General features: G+C 44.5%; 1 protein-coding gene across 1 annotated transcript in view; it reads right to left on the bottom strand.

Annotated features, from left to right (window-relative positions):
- CDH23 (cadherin related 23) overlaps window positions 1–22,188 on the bottom strand; it is a 996,630-nt gene that overhangs the window by 67,398 nt on the left and 907,044 nt on the right. Inside the window, exons 50-52 of the mRNA XM_066601617.1 lie at window positions 16,587–16,724; window positions 5,928–6,047; window positions 3,660–3,837 (exon numbers count right to left, since the gene is read on the bottom strand). Coding sequence (XP_066457714.1) covers window positions 3,660–3,837; window positions 5,928–6,047; window positions 16,587–16,724 — 436 coding nt within the window. The remainder of the gene's footprint in view (window positions 1–3,659; window positions 3,838–5,927; window positions 6,048–16,586; window positions 16,725–22,188) is intronic.

The raw sequence follows: 22,188 nt of genomic DNA, 5'->3' as shown, positions 1-22,188 counted from the left end.
CCTCATCACAGGGATGGGGTGTGTTTAAAAACTCTGTCAAACGCTGTAACGTGTTCGAAAACACGGCAGTTTCACGTGGCATATTCTGAATGCATGTGTGAGAGCAGCCTAAGGCCATGTTCGCACGGGGAGGATTTTGCACAGATTTTCCGCTGTATTTACCAGAGCAGCAAAGTAAATACGATTTTCCAAAATCTCATCCACATGCTATGCAAAAAAAAACACACAAAACACATGGAAATTAATATGTGGTGCAAATTTTAAATCCACGGCGTGAAAATAATAGTGCCAGATGCGCTGAGCAGGTCCTATTTTTTCAGCGCGTGAAAAAAAATGCTGCAAAAATAGAAAGTGAGAATTAACCCATTGAAATCATTGGGTTCTATTCTTGGCATTATGAACACGGGAATTGCCCATGTGCAAAATCATAACGTATCACGGTCATCTGTCCAAGTGATAATGAGGGGGTGGATTCCGCACCACAATCCACATTAAAATCCACGTCAAAATTCGGTGCTTTTTTTGTTTCTCCGCTGCAAAACCTCTGCAGAATCCTCTGGGGATATTCCGCAGCAAATCTGTGTCAAGTGGACATAGCCCCTGGCTGTATTCACGTGGAAGCACTAAGGCGTCATGCCCACGGCCAGGTGGGATTTCACTGTGAAATCTCGCAACAGAATCAGAACCGGCGCTCCCCAGAGACCCCATACTCACCTTTCTGGATCCACTGCGAGTGTCTCATCCGGCGAGCCGGCGCACATGTGCAGTGCAGAGCATGACGCACCGGCGCTGGATGGCGACGCGAATGACTGCAATACTTACGCTTATAAAATTGCATATAAAACGGCCAGCTTTTCACTGACCGACACCACGCTCAACCGTGTAAATACAGCTGAACAGACGAACGTATGCGCAAATACACTTGCCGCAATGCAGGATATTTGCGCATGAACAAGGTTTGAAGATGGCAATATACAGGCTATTTGGCGCGTGTTGGTGTATAGTACTGTCATTTTTGTGCACGTAGGGCCAGTTCACACGCTCGTATTACTCCCTTTCTGTGCAATTGAAAGCCCAATAAGGGCCGGCTGTCTTTTTCTTCCCCCGTTGTCCGCCGCTCACAACCTCCCCTTGGACTTTTTAACCTGCCAAAGACTTCTATGGCAGCTTGTTGTGTAAAAAGTTCCTATTGTGCCTGAGAAACATTCTTCTGAGAACCCATTGAAATCAATGGCTTCTATTCGTCATGTTTTGTGGGAGTGATTTTCACACGCACAAACACGTGGGCAAACAAGTTTGTCTGCATGAGAGCTTAAACACATGAACGAGTTTTTCTCGTTATTATCTTATGCGTCTGAAGATAATAATGGGAAAAGACGAAACCACTGATTATAATGGATTTCATTGGTTTTGTTTTCACTATCAGAGTTCTTGCCTGTTAATCGTACGGGTGAGAAAAGATAGGACTTGCCCTAGTATTAACTACGTGCAAGAAAGATTATACCGCTATTTTTTCCAAACTCCGGCACCATGGTGCAGAGTTTGAACAACCTGCAAAAAACCTTGTTTATATGCAACTATACTCTGCGCCGACGAGCGTAGTTGGGCATCTGGCCGTCTAAAACTGCTAGAGCACATGTGTCAAACACAAGGCCCACGGGTCGAATCTGGCCCGCTGCCTCATTTTATGTGGCCCGCGGCATGCCGACAACCGCTCACCACTGAAGCGAAAACCAGCTGGGGTGCCGTGGCTCCCCACTAGTAATCGTGCTATTACCGCTGATCCCCACGCACATAGACGTCCCTCCTTCCCCGAATCCCCTGCTCTTCAGTTCCGCAGGAGAGGACTCAGAGAGGAAGCGTTCCGGGCTACACACTGACGTCAGTGTGCACCCGGGCTCAGCGTGAGCAGAGAGGGAGCGGCGCCGACTGCAAGAAGAAGGTAAGTATATGGGTTGGGGGGTGAGGGGTTAATATTGCTGCTGGAAGGGGATTTAATATTGCTGCTGGGTGGTGGTGGGGGGTTTAATATTGTTGCTGGGAGGGGGTTTATATTACTGACGGGGATAATATTGCTCAGGGGTTATTACTAGTGAGGGGGTATATATTACTGTGGGGGTCACTATTACTACTGGGGCCACTGTTGGGGTCGCTGTTACTACTGGGGCAACTGTGGGGTACTCTGTTACTACTGGGGCCACTGTGGGGTACCCTGTTAGTTCTAGGGCCACTGTGGGGCTCGCTATTACTACTAGGGCCACAGTGGGGCTCGCTATTACTACTAGGGCCACAGTGGGGCTCGCTATGGCCCACTGTGGGGGTCAATATTTTTACTGGGGCCACTATAGGAGTCATTATTAGGGCTCGTTCACATGGGCATAATCGTATTTCAATCGCACAAATACGCTGTGTATTTGCGCAATTGAAAATCGCTTATGCCTGCATACTTGGGCATGCAAAAAAGGGCGCAGATGGGCCCACTGAAATGGTGCGCACATATGCAGTGAATACATAGGTTTCCTGCGCATTCACCACGTATTTGCGGGGCCCATTCACTTCAATGGCCTATTGGGGTGCATTGTACGCAACATAATAGGTCATGCTGTGTGAAAATATACATCATGTGAATGAACTCATGGCTTCTATTCACTGCATATTATATACGCAAATACGCTTGTGTGAACGAGCCCTAACTATACTGTCTTACAATCGGCCCTTTGAAGGCCACCATAAGCCTGATGTGGCCCTCGGTGAAAATGAGTTTGACACTCCTGCGCTAGAGCATGCGAGTGACCCACGGATGCAAAGAATTTTTCTTTAAAAATGCCTCACATCACTTCAGTCAATGTAGCGATCCATGATTTCAGGCAAAGTAGGATCAGCAAGTGTTTCCCATTGTTTTCAATTAGAAACCTCACATCGCGATGTGTTTTCCGGCCCCTTTGAAAAGAATGAGTAAGGTGTTCCGAGGGAATGCCCAAAGGTAGGACATGCCGCAATTTTTTTCTCAAATTGCATGTATATGACCCCATTCAAAAGAATGCGGTTCATATTCGTGCGAGACTTGTGCATTTCGCAATGCACAAATCTCACGCATTTTTCTCAGCTGTGTGAAAGACGCCTAAGCCCTAAATATGGACCCTGGACAGAAGCTCGCTACCCCAGCCAAAAACAGAACTGGTGGACATAAGTCTTTATGATGAAAAAGTTACAGTCAAAATTGATGTGTAACTTTTGGGTATCTTGTTTTTAGTAACCTTTTCCTATAACAGAAGAAGAGAAAGCAGAAGGAGCGGTCTGTGATGTACGTGTAGGGGATTGTGTAATACCACGTCACGTATGGGAATTACAACATCACCAAATCTGGCTTCCTCCTAAAGTAGCCGTACTTTATGATCTAGTCAGAAACGCTATCTTTTCCCCTTAGGGAGAGCACCTAGAAGGTGAGTGAGGAGACTTATAAGGCCATTCATGCTCCTCTGAGTAATATGCAAATAAGGGGGATGGAACAATACCTCTGCAGCCCACCTATGTGAAGGCAGCATTTCTGCCTTTATACAAGGCTTGTATAAAGAGTATAACATTGACTTGCAGGAATGCTGCCTTCCAATAGGTATTGTTCCATCTTGCTTATTTTCATGATCTAGTGGCATACCCACCAGCACCAGGGCCCTCCAGATTGTATGTCACCACACCGTTGTCCCCCTCGTCCAAGTCTGTGGCTGACATGGTGATTACAGATGTGCCTTCCGGTTCATTCTCGTACACGCTGGTGCTGAACTGACTTTTGGTGAACTGAGGTCTGCAGTCATTAACATCCAGTACTGTGATCAGAACCTAATGGAAAGAACAAGCAGCAAACAACATGTGGTTAGTGATGTGTAGGAGAACATGTACACTGCAATACTGAAATCATTGCGCAGAGTCGCTCATGATCAGTTACATATGACCAATGAGTGTTAAATAGGGCGGTTCCAGATCTGCTCTAGTACTGGTACCTCAGGTCGGAGGTTATGTCATAGATGTGGCTGAAAATACTGGAAAAAAAGGGCCTGCATGCAATGTTTTTTCTTCCATCCAAAAGCCGGATAGTTGGGCGGAAAACAGGTGGACCCCATTATAGTAAATGGGGTTCGTTCACCGCTGTTTGGTTCCATCCAGAGACAGACCCGTTCAGCTGTAGGGATTCCCCTTTCCTGTTTCCCAAACAGAGCAGAAAAGCGGAATCCCCAGCGCCGAAGTGAAAGCACCCTAATACATTTAGGCCCGTCTCACGCGACCAGATTTGTCCACGGGTGGGTTTGATTTGCGGAATCTGCACAGGTATCCCAGAAATCAAGCTGCCTAGAGGGCAGCATGGGCAACCGCAAATGAAATAAAGCATGCAGAAATGCTCCATTTCAGTGCGGATCCCGCACGGACGACTTCCATTGAAGCATTTGAATTGCAGGCGGGCCGCAGATTCCACGGGAAAGCAGGAGTTTAAAAAGAAAAAACTCCACTCCACATGTGCGGCGGCGTGGCAGCTCAGCACTTCCACTCACATTTGCAGTGAAGAAAATGAAGCTCTGGACACATAAGTAGAAGACCCGCAGTGTCCTCGGCCGCGGGCAGGGTTGGATTCCGCTGCGGGCTCCTGTGGACATAAGGCCTAAAACTGATACTGCTGACACAAAGATTCCACTAAAAATGACCGTCTGCTCTATATTAGAGGTTTGGGATAAATCTGTGATAATGAACAGTCTAAGGGCTCCTTCCCATGAGCGTAGGTACAGATATACTCACAATAGCACAACTTGTTGTGCTGTGAAAGTCGCGCGTATTGGTCGGGGACCGTTTATATCGACGCATGATTTCAAAACACCTGCACCATGATTAAAAAGGCTGAATAGCCTAATTAGTCACTGGTGTAATTAATTTCCCCACAAAATTGTGCAGTTCATTGTGCAATTCCACAGGCATCAGCTGCCTTTAGTGCACAGATGCCTGCAAAAATAGAGAATGTGGTGGAACCCATTGAAAACAATGGGTTCTGTTCTCTGCACAGTGCATACGCAATGATGCTCCTTGTTTCATTTAAAATGTTCTTTGTTGCAGGTTTCCAGCCTAAAATCTGCATAGTGTCACAGGGGCTCTAGAGGGACATTTCATTTTGGGAATGAGTGATTGGCTCAATGTCATCTTGAATAAGACTTGCCATAACGATATCTTTTAGGGCGGCCACACGCCGGCGTAAGCGCATATACAACCATAATACCATGACATATATGTGCTATGCAGGGAGCGCAGCCACGTGCTATCGCATCTGTACTGACGCTTTTCACTGTTCTTCCTTGAGCCGCCGGGACCGCTCACATCGGCGTGGTCCCGACAGCGCCATGTTTGAGTAGGCAGACCAGCTGTCCCAGATATTTTCACTTTTCTGTGCAAGATTGAGCATTTCAGTACACAATTCCGTGCAGATGGGAGCCTTTGGAGTGCAACTATGCACCAAAATAGAGCATATCACGTTTTTTGGGTTCTAATTCTGATTTTGTGGCCACAAATGCGCCTGTGTGCGCCCGCCTTTAGGGGTCCTTTAGAAATTCTTGTTTGCACGCGTTTTTGCACGTGAGAAAATCCCACCCAAAAATTTCTGCTTCACTAGCTTTTCAAACACCGTGCCAAAGCGCAAGAGTTTGAAAAAGTGATATGAACTACACATGGGAAAGATAGGGCAGGTCCTATCTTTCCTCGGCCGTAGTATTAACGGGTAAGAGTCCCGATAGTGAAATTCTAATGAAATCATTGGTCTCCTTTTGTCCCGTTCTATGGCGTGATTATCAAGACTGCATAAGGGAAGAAATATACTTTTGTCTAAAAACCGCCCTAAGATACAAATATACTACTACCAAATAGAGTTCTTCATGTTCTACATGTGAAATTACCTGCACAGAGTTCTCCCGGCGGTTGCTCGCCATATCGCCAGGATTGTCTCTGGCAATGGCGGTGAGAGTATAGTGATCCTTCTTCTCTCGGTCCAGCGGAGATAGGATGTATATATCCCCCTGTTTGACAAAAGGATTTATTATTAATATCCATGTGTGAAACAAACCTGTGAAACAGACGAGAAGAACCGCAGAACTAGATATGTATTATATTTACGGATAAGGTATTCTACTGTCACTATGGATTTGTATTTAGCCTCAGACATGTAGCTTGACCTTCCAGGACTCCAGTACAAAAGTCATTCCTAGGTTCTACATCTAACCACTAGAGTTGAGCGAACGTACTCTGCCGAGCTTGATGCTCATTCGAGTATTACCATACTCGATGGTGCTCATTACTCGAACGAGCATCACGCCGTGTTCGACCCCGCCCCAGTTTTTGGCTCCTCCCCGCTGTGACGTGCCTGTTTTGGCCCCTCCCCACCACGACGCAGCAAACGTCAATGGCAAATTTCTTGCGAGAGACAGAGGGGGAGGGGGAGAGAGAAAAAAAAGAGAGACACAAATCAAGAAGAAAAACAAAAGCTCGGCACTCGGCATCCCACATACAAAAATGCTTGAGTCTCCCATTGTAGTCAATGGGGTTCGTTACTCGAGTAGAGCTCTCGAATTTTACGAAAAGCTTGACTCAAATAACGCGGACCCGAGCATTTGGGTGCTCGCTCATCTCTACTTACCACTAGTAATGACAGTCTCCCTCTAGCATTACCATATTTGGCTGCCTATTGCGTTTTGTCACGTTCTGCAGGCGTGATTTTTACGCCCGTAAAACATTCCGAAAACACGGTCATCTATTTCAGCCCTAAGATTCTTTTCTTTTGAATAAATGTCCTGCTCAGAAAACAGCAAATTAAACTCTTAGAGAAAAGTACTTTCAGGAAGGTGCAGAGAAGACACTCCTCTATAGACAAGCATTGCATGATGTCCAAAGGTGGAACAAAAGTAGATAAGACACACAGACCACAACTAGTAACAAGCAGAACTGCAAACTAATTGACACATTATAACGATTGAACAGCAAACAACAAATTATGATATAAAATGCCAACAACAATAAACAATAGTAATAATACAGAAAGCTCTACACCGGGGTACACATTAAGTACCAATCTGCCATAGGTGACCATGTTGCCGCTCACATGATTTGCATAAAATATGCACACAAGAAAACTGACGGCATGTCTAATCTTGGCACATATTACACGAGCATACACGCCAAGATAGTACATGGCGATGAGCGGCATGCTGTCAGTACACAATGCTATTGCGTATTGACTGCGTGTCGTGGGTAGATCTTGCAGCCTGCGAGATAGGCCGGGCTCTCAACAGCGTATCTGTGAGCACTGTTTTAGTTTGAGCAATAAATTCCCTCTTCATAGTTCACGGTTTACTTCAAATAAATCTAATTAATCACTGTGCAGCCCTATTAACCAGTTGCCAACACATCGGTAAGCATTGCTGTGGCACCAACTGGACACGGTTTGCTATTCTTCACATATTTGAGTGGGTTTCCTAGAGACACTGGTTTTCTCCCACAGTCCATGAATATGCAGACAAGCTATTGGTGTCTGTTAGTACTGGTGCTAGAGAAGTTACATTGTAGCCGTATACATGCACAATATGTCAGTATTGTAACAAATTGCTTTATAATATTCTGCTGTTTAATATTTGCATGGAAAGCACTGAATTGATCTGCTCAGAAAATACCTTGTTTTTGTGACAATATTGTGACTAATGTAACTGTGAAATCCAACATACATTATCCTGTCAAAAGTAACTGGACATCTGAGCAAGAATCAAAAGTAGCATTTATTTCCATAAGATAATACTTAGTGAGGCTCCTTTGACACTAATGACATTGGATAGTCTTCATGGCATACTTTCTACCAACATCTGATACACTTCGATGTGTGTTCTCCTTAGACGCGTTCCTATAGACGAGGTTGGCGTGTGTCCTCCTTGGATGTGTTCCTATAGACGTGGTCGGCGTGTGTCCTCCTTGGATGTGTTCCTATAGACGTGGTCGGCGTGCGTCCTCCTTGGATGAGTTCCTATAGACGAGGTCTGTATGTGTCCTCCTTGGATGAGTTCCTATAGACGAGGTCTGTATGTGTCCTCCTTGGATGAGTTCCTATAGACGAAGTCGGCGTGTGTCCTCCTTGGATGTGTTCCTATAGACGTGGTCGGCGTGTGTCCTCCTTGGACACATTCCTATAGATGAGGTCGGCTTGTGTCCTCCTTGGACACGTTCCTATAGACGTGGTCGGCGTGTGTCCTCCTTGGACACGTTCCTATAGACGAGGTCGGCGTGTGTCCTCCTTGGATGCGGTCCTATAGACGAGGTCGACGTGTGTCCTCCTTGGACATGTTCCTATAGACGAGGTCGGCGTGTGTCCTCCTTGGATGCGGTCCTATAGACGTGGTCGGGGTGTGTCCTCCTTGGATGCGGTCCTATAGACGAGGTCGACGTGTGTCCTCCTTGGACACGTTCCTATAGACGAGGTCGGCGTGTGTCCTCCTTGGACGCGGTCCTATAGACGAGGCTGGCGTATGTCATCCTTGGACAAGGTCCTATAGATGAGGTCGGCGTGTGTCTTCCTTGGACACGTTTGATGAATTTGTTACCACGTTCAGGGTTTAAACAGATGGGCGTATGTACAACCATGGTCACTGCTACGGTGAGCAGTTGCGCATGAACTGTTTCTTATTTTTTCAGACTTCAAACTTCACGCTATTGAGCGCGAGTTTGAAATAAAAGTGGGAAGATAGGTCCTGCTCTATTTAGCGTCTGAGAATCCCAATAGTGGAAGCGAAACCACTGAGATCAATGTTTCCGTTTTGTCGCCTTATGCAACCGTGATTTTCACGGCCGCATAACGGGACAAAATTACGCCATCTGTTTATACACTCACTGATAAAAGTCTAACCAGCACGGCTCAGTCAGGCCTCCTTCACACGAGCGTATATCGTCCGCTGTTTTCACGGCCGGCCGATCTACGCTACGATCTGATGCATTGGATTCCAATGCATCAGATCACATGGCCGTATTCTCACAGCGTAAAAGCGCCCGGCCTGGCCAATATAGCGCAGAGTGCTTTCACGCTGGCCCGCAAAGATAGTCCTGGAACTATCTTTCAGGCTAGAATACGTCAGCCGCTCCTATGGGATCCAATGACAGCGGCCAGATAAGGGAGGTGGGAGGGAGTTTAGCTGCGTGACTGCTAAACTCCCTCCCTCTTCTCTCCTCCACTCCAGCTGTTTGCAATGGGAGGGGACGGGAGCGGAGCTAAGCTCCACCCTACCCCTCCCATTGCTGGCCATGGACAAGGGGCCTGAGCTTAGCTCTACCTCCTCCCATTGCATCCAGCCAGACAGGAGGAGAGAGGAGGTCCGACGGCATTGCAGGTTCGGTGTGTATGTGCTTGGGCCCGTGCCGTCTGAATCGCACACAAACTTTAGATCTGTGTGCTCGTTCACGTGTTTTACTGCACCAGTGGGCGCACATAAAAATGCCTACGGCCGTGTGAAGGACCCCTCAATGTGAGAGTCGTAGAGCTGTACTTGTATTGCTCACATACGGTGCCACATATTCTCCTGGTGGTATTATTTGGTACCTATTTTTTTCTCTACACCCCATCCCCCACTGAGTATACACACAAAGTAGTATTGGGTTTTGCCCCATATTTTGAACTCCTGTAGCTCACTTATGATCTCGCTGTATGTAGTGGGAAAAAGTTACACAACGTGCGAGTTGTAAAAATGAAATGCAAGGTATTATGCAATACCCGACCTTCACATGACAGCATAATGGCCTTCACTGAGCTCTCGATGTAACTGAAGATACAGTGACCTTGCTATTATATTACACATGAACAGTAAGGACAGATCAGGGACAGATGGTAAATGTGATACATAAATATGTAGCGATGTGAGAAGTAAACTGTTTCCTGTGTTTGTAAATAACTAGAAAAGTACATTGTATGAATGAGAAAATAATGAAATCCCAGACAGCACACATCTGTGCGGGTGCAGAACTGCCCGCAGCGCCGCTCTGTGCAGCCCCCAACCATACGGACTCAGAGATACTTGTGTGTTTGTGGTTAGTCACAAGTCAGAGAGGAGGGGTGCAGGTAAGTACTAATGGTGCACTCATCTCTAGTTTCCCTGTTTGGAACTTCACAGAAGAGTATGTGAGTCAGGCCAAATTTACATGGGCGTATTTGCATGTGCAAAATAGAACCCATTGATTTCTATGGGTTGGTTCACATGTCTGTATTTTGTGCATACGTTTCGGTCATGCAAAAAAAAAAAAAACCACCAGCATGCTTTACTTTCCTCAAGTAGTCAGTGCGGGGCGCACAAATGCAAACGCAATGCACTAACAAATGAGTGATACGCTGCATAATTCCTCTGGATAAAGAATATATCTGGAACTCATTAGACTTGTTAGCCATTTCAATTGCTGCATCTTTGTTTGCCATGCTAAAATAAACATGCCTTGCGGGCGGAAAGACATATGGTAAAATATACTGATGCACACGCAAAAAGCAGCATTCATTCCACAAATACGCTGCGCTCAGGTGCCTGCAAATACACACACACTTCTGTGAGGGAGTCTATGGCTGGATCCACACAAGCCTAAGTGTATTTATGCATGCATTTGTGCTGCATTTTGCGCCGTTGGTGTTGAGTTTTTGCGCGTCTGCACACTTTGTATTCTATTTTTTTCATACGAACATGCCCTACACATTTGCGTGGGCGAATAAAATCTTACCCATGCGACCATTGATTTCAATGGGCAATTAAGTTTAGTTTAATATGTGTGTATATACGCTCACGTTAACGAATCCATGGAAATCAATGAGTTCTATTCACTGCGTATTAAATGCTATGCTGCGCAAATACGTCCGTGTGAATCCACCTTTAACCCTTTCCAATCCACTGTCTGACCTCTTAAGACATCATGATTTAAGGCTGTACAGCTCTGATTTGGAACAGGTCCATCGGGGTTCTCTTACTGTATATTGCCAGCCTCTCTGCTGTCGGAGCCTATCCAACGTATCACCTCATGCAGTACTGGCTTTAGCCAGCAGATAGCGCTGTTGTATAACAGCAGAAAAAGAGTAAGCCCCCTAGGAAAACCAGGATACAAATTGGATTGGAAAGGGTTAAAGGTGATATCTATGCATGTGGCTCTCTCCACTGTAGTCTATGGGAGTTGTGAAATACTAGGCTGTTACCACAGCACCCATAAGATGCAATGAATTGAGTGACATGCATGCATAGAAAGATCCCCACTTTTGTGATTAGTTGAAAAGGTGGCCCCTATTAGTCCTAACAGTTGGAAGTCCTGGAAGTGGAACCTGCACCTATACTAGTGACATATATACGGTCCTTTTATGAAGCCATAAATCCTTCAGGTGGTAATATGCGTTTCAATGCTGATACAGCTCTCGGTAGTTGGCAGCGTCGGTCGGGTCAAGAGTCGGTTTCTTTAGTGTGGATATGATGGAGTGCATATGATGGAGTGTTTGAATGAAGAGGCGAAAATACCAGAGGTCAGGGATAGGTTGAGATGGTGGTGAGGTGGGTAATAACAGCCAGGGAAAGGGACCAAAGTTACATCTCTTGTAACTGTTGGAGGGCCACTCGTACGAAAACACATTTTTCCATGTCTGCATGCTCACCTGATTGCCTGCCACATTCTGTAGGTCTCTTTTGTGTATTGCAGCCACTTCCATGCAGTGTAGCCCCCTGTTGATGCTTATCAGACAACATCTTAGAATTGTAGACACATATCATAGAATCGTAGAGTTGGAATGGATCTCCAGGGTCATCGGTTCCAACCCTCTGCTCAGTGCAGGATTCACTCATCCCAGAAAGATATTGTCCAGCCTTTGTTTGAACACTTCCATTGAAGGAGAACTCACCACCTCCCGTGATAACCTGTTCCACTCATTGATCACTCTCACTATCTAGTATCTAATTTGTGTATCCTCCCTTTCAGTTTCATCCCATTGCTTCTAGTCTTTCCTTGTACAAATCAGAATAGGGCTGAACCCTCTACACTGTGAGAGCCCTTCAGATATTTGTAGACAGCTATTAAGTCTACTTTTAGCCTTCTTTTTTGCAAGCTAAACATTCCCAGATCCTTTAACCGTTCCTTATAGGACATGATTTACAGAGCGCTCACCATCTTGATAACTCTTCTCTGTACTTGCTCCAGTTTGTCTTACTCTTTTTTTAAAGTGGGGTGCCCTGAACTGGACACAGTATGAAGTCTGACTAAGGAAGAGTAGAGGGGGATAATGACCTCACGTGATCTAGACTCTATGCTTCTCTTAATATGTCCCAGAATTGTGTTTGCCTTTTTGGCTGCTGCATCACATTGTTGACTCATGTTCAGTCTATGATCTATTAGTATACCCAATTCTTTTTCACATGTGCTGCTGCTTAGCACAATTCCTCCCAATCTGTATGTGCTTTTTTCATTTTTCTTGCCCAGATGTAGGACTTTGCATTTTTCCTTGTTAAATACCATTCTGTTAGTCGCCGCCCACTGTTCAAGCATTTCTAGATGTTTTTAAATTCTCTCTTTTCCCTAGCTATCCCGCCTAGCTTTGGGCAGTCTGCAAATTTGATCAGTTTCCCCTCAATTCCCTTCTCCAGATAATTTATAAAAATGTTGAACGACACAGGGCCCAGGACAGAGCCTTGTGGTACCACACTTGATACATTCTTCCACTTGGATGTGCAGCCATTTATAACCACTCTTTGAGTACGATTACTCAGCCGGTTGTGAATCCACCTAACAGTTGCCTTGTCAATCCCACATTTGGTCATTTTTTCAATAAGTATGGGGCACATCAAAGGGATCTGATTGTTGGAAGTTGTCAGTAAGAAGAAGGGGACGAAAACCTCTCCAAGGCATCACATATGCAATGTAACACAGTGAAGACCGTCTGTGTAACTAAAGGGACATGGGGAACAACCTATTTGAGAGAGGATAGTATGGGTAGCAGTCTGTAAGACAGAGAAGGGCATGGGGAGCAGTCTGCATCAGAATGGGGCATGAAGGAAGCAATCAGAAAGGGTGAGGGCTGTTTGTATGAGAAGGGGGAATGGGGGCAGTTTGTGTGGGAGGGTGCTTGGGGAGCAATCTGTTAGAAAGGGAGAGGCATATGGAGAACAGTCTGTATAATGGATTGGGGCTTAAGGAGAAGTCTGTAACGTTAATCATAACACTACTGCTGTGTGTGGGCTTTACTGCTGTGTAGGGTATAAAAAGTAGCACAATTACTTTGTGAGGCACTAAGCGGTTTACTTTGTAAGGAAGTAATTTTACTGTGAAGTGCTATATTACTAATTGGGGCACAGCTAATGTCTCTAGCACAACATGGGGCACTATCAACAGAACACTATTGTTTTCAGGGGAACTTGTGTGGCACTGTTTTGGGAGGTAACCATAGTTATTATAGCATTATGTCTGAAATACAGTATTTGGGGAGATTGTGCAACACACTAGGTGAAGTAATAGGGGTAGAATCAGCAGCATCATGCCTAGAATTGGGGTATCAACAGAATGGGAACTTTGTGTAGGTGAGGAGACATAGAAGTTTACTCAGCAAACTATAGCTAGAAGTTGTCTTCATGGAGATCTGGGCCAGTTGGAAAAAATAGGAAACTGTCACTGCATATAACTGTACTGCAGAGCGCCTGTGTAGATCTGGTAACTATCACTATATACTCACTATATGGTGGTAATATTGGTCTCTATACAGTAGATTTTGCTAGGTATGGTAATATTATTCATTCACTACGCAGTATAGTTGTCTAGTGATACTATTGGTTTTTTATATAGTCTGTTTCATTCCGTGACAGAATAATAATATAACATAGTAATAGTACGCTATTTAGTGGTAAAAGTAGTGGTTATGATGTGGCAGTATTATTCGGACTGATATCTTCAGTAATATTGCTTTTGTATAATCTTTTTTTCAGTATGCAATGTAGTAATGTTCTCCAGGGGGTGGGGCGGTAAAGACACGCAGGACCAGAAGGTAAAATAAATGAAAAAATTATTTCACGAGTCGAAGGAGAAATTGTAGAGTATCTGTGGGTGGATAATGTTATGGACACTGAACAAGTCACATCATACCCTGAAGAGTTCCTTAACTCTTTGGAATTGTCCGGAGTACCTTCCCATAAGCTGAGGTTAAAAGTTAGTGTTCCGGTCCCATTAATGCGTAATCTTGATGTGCCAAAACTGTGCAATGGCACATGATTACAAATTACACGCCTGGGGCGAAATATTGTAAGAGCCATTATTATGACTGGAAGAGCAAAAGGAGAAAGTGTTTTCATTCCGTGCATTCCGATAATAACGACGGATTTGCCTTTTCAATTCAAAAGGCTGCAATTTCCTCTAAAAGTAGCATTTGCGATGACGATTAATAAGGTGTACATTTAGAAAAAACATGTTTTTCTCATGGGCAGCTGTATGTGGCGTGCTTACTTGTATACAGCCCATAAAACCTTTGTATCCTAGCAAAAGATGACAAGACCAAAGACATACAGAACTGTGCTGACAGCAGATCGCAGTTACATTCCCTTCACTATTTCAGCTTTTCACATTTCAATATACAGCAAACCACAGATTAGATAAAGAAATAAACATTCCACGCAGACGAAGTTGCGTGAAACAAGCTAGTATGTGTATATATAATCTTTCGAGGGGTGGGGGCATATGTCTAGGTGCTTGTGCCCCTGATCTTGTAAAACCCTAGCAATGCCCCTGTGGCATATACAAGTTTATAACTGGCACTAGTATGAGTGCATTGTTTCTGTCACTTGTATGGGGACTTGATCATAGGTCCCCATTATGGTGTTCAGTTATTCCACCCAGGACAGGATGATCTGCTGTTTTTTTCCTCTCCTCCTTCCTTGCTAACAATGCAGTTCCTCTTTGTAGGAAGGTCTTGTATATGCTTTGACTAGCCAGTAGCAAAAGGCATGGTGCAATCAGAGCTGGTGACCACATCTACAAAAACTCCATAGCAGTTACATGGTCAACCTTTATGGCACATACACCCTTGCATTAGGGAGAAGTACAAGCGCTCTTTTAAATGGGATGACCTGTTGGACACAGATACCCAGCAGGTCATCCCAGAGATAATCATTCCTGCGCTTTTACACAGGAAGGAGAATCGCCAACTCAATGGAGGGCGCCAGGGATCGTTCCGGCTCACCCTCCTCCATTCACAATAAATAGGCAGCTGTCGTTCAGGTTTATGCATGCAGAAACTGAATGAAGAATGAGAAGTAAATGAATTCTTGCTGCTCATTCAGTTGGGTTGTGAATTTACAAGGATAATCAGCCCATGTAAATGGCCCCTAAAACCTTTATTTATATTTCCCATATCCTTTGAATCTACTTCTTGTTTTGGGTCAAAAGATCTGCATGCAAGTGCCATAAAACTTGTGTAAAAGCATCCTAAAGGGATTAAGAATGAAGATCAGGTTGTTCCTTTGACTCTGCACCACTTAGTAGCCCTCAACCTAATCAAGCCCCAACCAAGTGGTCCATCTCTTCATTCATTAGCTTGTATACGCAGAGATCAATCGTTAAGATGTGCTGCCTTTTCGGTTTGCCCTGGTAATTATGAAACATTTACAAGTACACTTCTAGTAAGATATTATGAACAAATAAGCATCCGTTACCTGCCATCTATTAGTCATCTTACAAACGTAAATGTACTAATGGCCGGTCTCTGCTAGAATGCTCATCCTAATTAAAAAGCATGAGTGTTATAAAATCTTGAGCTTATCCATGTTCTGTGCAGTCGTACGTCCCCTACCATACTAATGAAAGACGAATTTAGAGATCTGAGAAGTTATATCAAAAGAACGCCTCCACCTTTATGTGCTCTTAGGCTTCATCCACAATGCGTTAACCCCGCACGTCCAGGGGTCCCAACGCAGCTCACTTCCGAAATCCCAATAATAGGATCAGAAGAGGATCCCTGGATGGACACGAAATCCCAAAAACTGTGTCGGAAGTGGATCCTTGGATAGAAGCCACCTTGGCCATTAGTGACAGCTGCTGAGACCAATAGGATTGCATTTTGGCAGGTTTATATTAGGTTCCGACATTCAGGGCTGTAGAAAATAGCATACAGTATAAGGACTTGCAATTTTCAGCCGCCCACATCGCGCCTGAAAATCGCATGAACGGGAGAAAGCTGCGACCAAGTCGCGGCTAAGTGTTCAGTCTTCTAGTCCGTTCAAATGGCCAGGCTGCGGCGCAGCCCAGAATTCCATAGGCTGTGGGGAGAGATCTTAGCGCTGATAGCAGCAATAGAAGCTCCCATAGAAGGGAGCTGCAGTCAAGGGGAGGGACTTTATCAACACAAGCCGCTGCTAAACTCCCTCCCACCTCCCTTTTCTGGCAGCTCCCATAGGCTCCCATAGTCGCGATTTTCGACCAGTGTTTTGTTGCGGCAAAATAGCTGTGCTAAAGCGCTGGTGTGAAAGAGGCCTAATAGAAACCCAGCCTCCTGTAGACATACTGATATTAATGTAATCACTTAAACCATTTACCGTTGTAGGATTGATCCCGAACTTTCCCTCTCCGTCAACAAGGCTATACTGGATGAGAGCAAAGCGTCCGGAGTCCGCGTCTGTCGCTTTAATTTGTAGAACTGTTGAACCAAGTTGAATGTCCTCAAATACTGGTTTCTGGAAGATCAGAGCATATTTAGTACATGATGCAGAAGACCGTCACACCCTTGAGCGTGGACATAAAGGTAACTTTTCAAGTGTTCATTCTGTGGAAGGAGGAAAACCAACCTCTGTCTTATCCCTTCCATTTTATATGTTAAGACGTCAACAAATGACTCTATACTTAGAGAGAAAGACTTTCAGGTACCAACCCCGTAGATGACAACGAGAAAATATGTCATCCTGACTTGTAGCTTTCTGAAAAAAATATGCAATTAGCACGGTCCTAATGGGCCTTCTGCCTAGCTGAATAAAACTGCATAGAGCAGTTAATTTCCATGCAACATCTGTTAGAGGAAATCCTGCCTAACTGAGCAACTTCCTATATATAACATGCAGCACGATGAACATATTCAGTCATTGAAAAGGCCTTCAGTTCTTGAGGTTATGTTAAACACATCATAAATACCATTTTTCATGTGATCTATTGTTGACTTTAAAGGGGTTTTCCAGTTGTCAACTATTGACCTCAATAGTAGAATGGCAAAAATCCATTGCCCTGGACCTCTGCTGATTGGCTGGTTCACCAGGCTGCTGCACTCTTGTAATGAACGGAATTCTGCAGGAAGCTGACGCTCCGTTCTTACTGTAGTGGCCAGACTTGGTATTGCAGACATGAAAAACAATGGAATATTACCTGAGATCATCTAAGTGCACAAGCATGCCGGCCTGGCAAAGAGATGATCTGTGGGGGGTCCCGGGCTACAGAACCCTGCAAATCTACTATTCATGACTTATTCTGATAATAGTCCATCAATAGTTTAAACTGGAAAACACCTTTAAGGGTTTTTTCAACAAAAAACTTTTATGGAATGTTAATTAAGTGAGTTTACAGGGCAATTTAGCTTTTATTTACTTCCATGGAGAGAGCCTGCGCATACATGGAAATCTCTTGTAAGATCTCTTAAGTCCCTCAATTTTGGGTGGTCTGTGTGACTAGAGCTTTATCAATCACAAATTAAGGCATATCTAATTGAATGTCTGGAAGTGGTTTGTAGGTAATATACTTGGCATTTAATTCATTTTGCATAATAAAAAATTCCAAAATTGTTTAAAAAAGCTTTTTAAACAATATTATCCTCAGAGTCAAAGCTATTTCCCTCATATTGAGCTGTGAAAACCCTGTAACCCTTAACAGCCATAAGAATTACTGTATTCAGTCAATACTATTTAATATAAATTATTTTTCAAAAGACTATACAAGTATTTTATTGGACTATTGTTTTCCTTCAGGTATGAGATCTTCGTGGACATTGCAGAAAGTTTTCACTGCCAGGGGTTTTTGGAAAGTTTGCACCTTCTGACACCTTGCACATTACAAGAATGCAACTCAGCACTTTTTATATACACTCTCACCTTCATGCAATTTTGTTGCAAAGTTTACATTTTTAAAATTAAAAATGCTTAACTTTTTATATTCCTTGCCAAAAGTGTGTCCAACCAGAAAATTAGATACAGAATGACTTCTAAATATTAAAGTTCAACATGTGCAGAGTTGATTTAGGGGTTCTCATAATGATTCTTCTCGAACCAAGAGAGGGGGCGGGGCTAGAGGGATCCACCCTGTAGCCCCTTCACTCTCGCTCTCAGGGAAGCCCTGGGAAAACCCTCTAGCCCCGCCCCTATCTCTAGATATATGGGGAGATATGTAACAAATCCCCTGTAGCCCCGCCCCCTCTCTCTCCTCACTATGGGGGATTCCAAAGCTCTTTCGCAAACTTTCCCATTGATTTCAATGAGGCCAGCAAAACAATGGGCGATATGGCAGATTTTTTTATCGCAACTTGGAGTGAGTGAAAACATCGCAAATGAGAATTAAACCATTGAAAATCGTTGGCTTCAGAATCATGTGTTTTCACTCGCTCTCGCATCGCAGGAAAATCTATCGCCAGTGTGGAAGAGCCATAAGGAAAATCTGTTAAACACATCATTATAAAACTTTTTCTCTGATGCAATAACAGATTAAAAGGCAGGTGCTCATTACATAGGGCCACAAGGCACATAAAGAGTTAAAGGGGTTGTCCCGCGCCGAAACGGGTTTTTTTGTTTTTTCAAAACCACCCCCCCCCCCTCGTTCGGCGCGAGACAACCCCGATGCAGGGGTTAAAAAAGAACACCGGACAGCGCTTACCTGAATCCCCGCGCTCCGGTGACTTCTTACTTACCTGCTGAAGATGGCCGCCGGCATCTTCTCCCTCGGTGGACCGCAGGGCTTCTGTGCGGTCCATTGCCGATTCCAGCCTCCTGATTGGCTGGAATCGGCACGTGACGGGGCGGAGCTACACGGAGCCCCATTGAGAACAGGAGAAGACCCGGACTGCGCAAGCGCGTCTAATTTGGCCATTAGCCTGCGAAAATTAGACGGCAACCATGGAGACGAGGACGCCAGCAACGGAACAGGTAAGTGAATAACTTTTAAAACTTCTGTATGGCTCATAATTAATGCACAATGTACATTACAAAGTGCATTAATATGGCCATACAGAAGTGTATAGACCCACTTGCTGCCGCGGGACAACCCCTTTAACCTAGTGAACTTGATGTATGCTCCTGGAATGGAATTGTGGAGTTGCGCACTAGTGCATTAGTGACTTCCAGCAAATCACAGTCTGCTTAGTGGGTTGGAAATGAAGCACACATGGGCATCTTGTATGTGCAAATGATTAAAGTGTGTCTGCATCCTGGAAGGTGCTTCTTATAGTAACCCTACAATGAATATTCGTATCCTGCGGACATATTTAATGTGTCAGGCTATCATGATATAGACACATTATACATGTTATATTGTAAAAATAGGTTTAAGGTTTTATTTTGGTTATAAAAAATGTCCCTGCTGTTATTTATAGTGTTGGTTATATAGGTATATAAGCAATTCATTGACCTAGTGACATTATCTACTTCCTACACCATAACTAGTTTATAGCATGAGAACTGTATCCTGTCAGCACCTCTGCAAATTCCACAGCACACGTAGTAAATCACAAGAATGTAGGACGATTTTACAGTCATGTTCTTGTGGTCCTGGGCTACAACAATATAATGCAGGCTGCAATTCAAGGTATGTACATATAGTGCAATGTACAGTTTTTGTAAAACATAAATAAATAAAAAATCCCACCCCTAGAAGAAGTTTTCATTTTGCTGCAAAACTCGGCATGCAGTTACATCTCTGGTAGATATGCAAATGATTACAGTTGTGATTAGATTAACGGTCTTGTCACTTGAGGCCCTAAAAGTGGTTCCCCCCCTTGGCCTATAAAAGGCTCTCGGAGGCTTCTTGTGTGTAGTGACCTCTTCTCTGCTTGTGTACAGAGTACTAGAGACTCAATGTCCACTGGTATCACATCTTCTGTCCAAGCTAGAGGTGGTACAACAGGGTACTAGCACCTCCATGCACCTCATATTACATCCTGTATCCAAGCTAGAGGCGGCCTAACGGGGTACGAGAACCTCCATGTCCACCTGCATCACATCTTTTATCCAAGCTTGATGTGGCCCAACAGGATACTAGAGCCTCCATGCCTGCCCATATAACATCTTGTATCCAAGCTAAAAGCGGTACAACAGGGTACAAGAGCCTCCATGCCCCTCGTATTAAAGCTAGAGGTGGCCCAACAGGGTACTAGAGCCTCCATGCTTGCCCATATCACATCTTGTATCCAAGCTAGAGGCGGTAAAACAGAGTACTAGAGCCTCCATGCACCTTATATCACATCTTGTAATCAAGTTAGAGGCAGTACAACAGGGTACTAGAGACTTCATGCCCCTCGTTTTGAAGCTAGTGGTGGCCCAACAGGGTACTAGAGCCTCCATGCTTGCTCATATCACATGTATCCAAGCTAGAGGTGGCCCAACAGGGTACTATAGCCTCCAAACAAGCCTGTATCACATCCTGTATCCAAGATAGAGGTGGTGCAACTGGGTACTAGAGCCTCCATGCCCACTGGTATCACATCTTCTATCCAAGCTAGAGGCATTATAATGGGGTACTAGAGCCTCCATGCCTGCTCATATTATATCTTATATCCAAGCTAGAGGTGGTACAACAGGGTACTAGATCTTCCGTGTGCACTCGTATCACATCTTGTATCTGAGCTAAACACAGTATAACAGGGTACTAGAGCCTCCATGCTCGCCTGTATCACATCTTGTATCCAAGCTAGAGGCAGTACAACAGGGTACTAGATCTTCCATGTGCACCCGGATCACATCTTGTATCCAAGCTAAAGGTGGTACAACAGGGTACTGTGGCCTCCATGCACCTCATATTACATCCAAGCTTGAGGCGGCCCAACAGAGTACTAGAGCCTCCATGCCTGCCCGTATCACATCTTGTATCGAAGCAAGAGATGGTACAACAGGGTTCTAGAGCCTCCATGCCCCTCGTATTAAAGCTAGAGGTGGCCCAACATGGTATTAGAGCCTCCATGCTTGTCCGTATTGCTTATTGTATACTAACTGTAGCCCATTCACAAACCAGTGCCCTAAAATTTAACCTTTATTGATATCAAATTAAAACAAAGGGATACAGAGTAACTAACAAGTAAAACAGACAAAGCACCACATATAAGTATCACAGTTGGAGAAACCGTCCTCCACAACCTTCTCTATGGAAGGATCCCTAGATGGGAGTATATAGATCCAAGGAATAGGAGGAAAACCATAAGCAAAAAAACTCCCTGGCTGGATTGTCTCTAACCCTGATGCCAGAGAGGTGTCCTACTGGAATGTGGCTGTATGCTATGTATCAGGGTTAATTCTGAAGGCATAGGTGCCAGTATCCAGAATTTAACTCTCCCTTTAATTACACATGTGTTTGATACTTTTGCTAATCCTTGCTGCTGCTCTTAGACTAACCCACTGTCATTGCTGTCTCCTCGGTGTAGAAAAAATACCAATGATCTGGCTGCAGAAGTCATATGTCAAAAATATCTAGCATTTTTCATTACATTTCATATGCATGTAATGTAGGTAAATACACCGGTCACTTAGAGACACCCATCTAGTAGCATGTTGGACCACCTTTGGGCTTTAGAACCTCAGCCACTCGAACTGCTCATCCGTGCTAAGAAACAATGGTGTATTCGGACAAAATGGAACACCAGCATTGTATTTGGCTGCAACTTGCTTGACTGTTCTCTGCCTCTTTATCAGAACAATTCTTGGCATCCTCCTCTAACCCCTTTGAAATGATTTTTACATCAAAAGGATCACTATTGGCTGCAGGGGTGTAACTAAAGGCTCAGGGGCCCTGATGCAAAAGGTGAGCTGCCCCCCCCCCTCCCCCTCTATCTGTATCTGTACCCATACCTAAACCATGCTGTCCAGAGGCATAACTTGAAGCTTCTGAGCCCCAATGCAAAACCTGTAACAGGGCCCCCAACTTTAATGCTTTATTCATAGTACTGGGCTCCCTATATGG

The sequence above is a fragment of the Eleutherodactylus coqui genome, chromosome 4, assembly GCF_035609145.1.
Source record: "Eleutherodactylus coqui strain aEleCoq1 chromosome 4, aEleCoq1.hap1, whole genome shotgun sequence".
In the NCBI taxonomy this organism is placed as follows: domain Eukaryota; kingdom Metazoa; phylum Chordata; class Amphibia; order Anura; family Eleutherodactylidae; genus Eleutherodactylus; species Eleutherodactylus coqui.
Note: the sequence above shows the minus strand (reverse complement) of the source record. Positions and strands in the feature narration are given on the sequence as shown.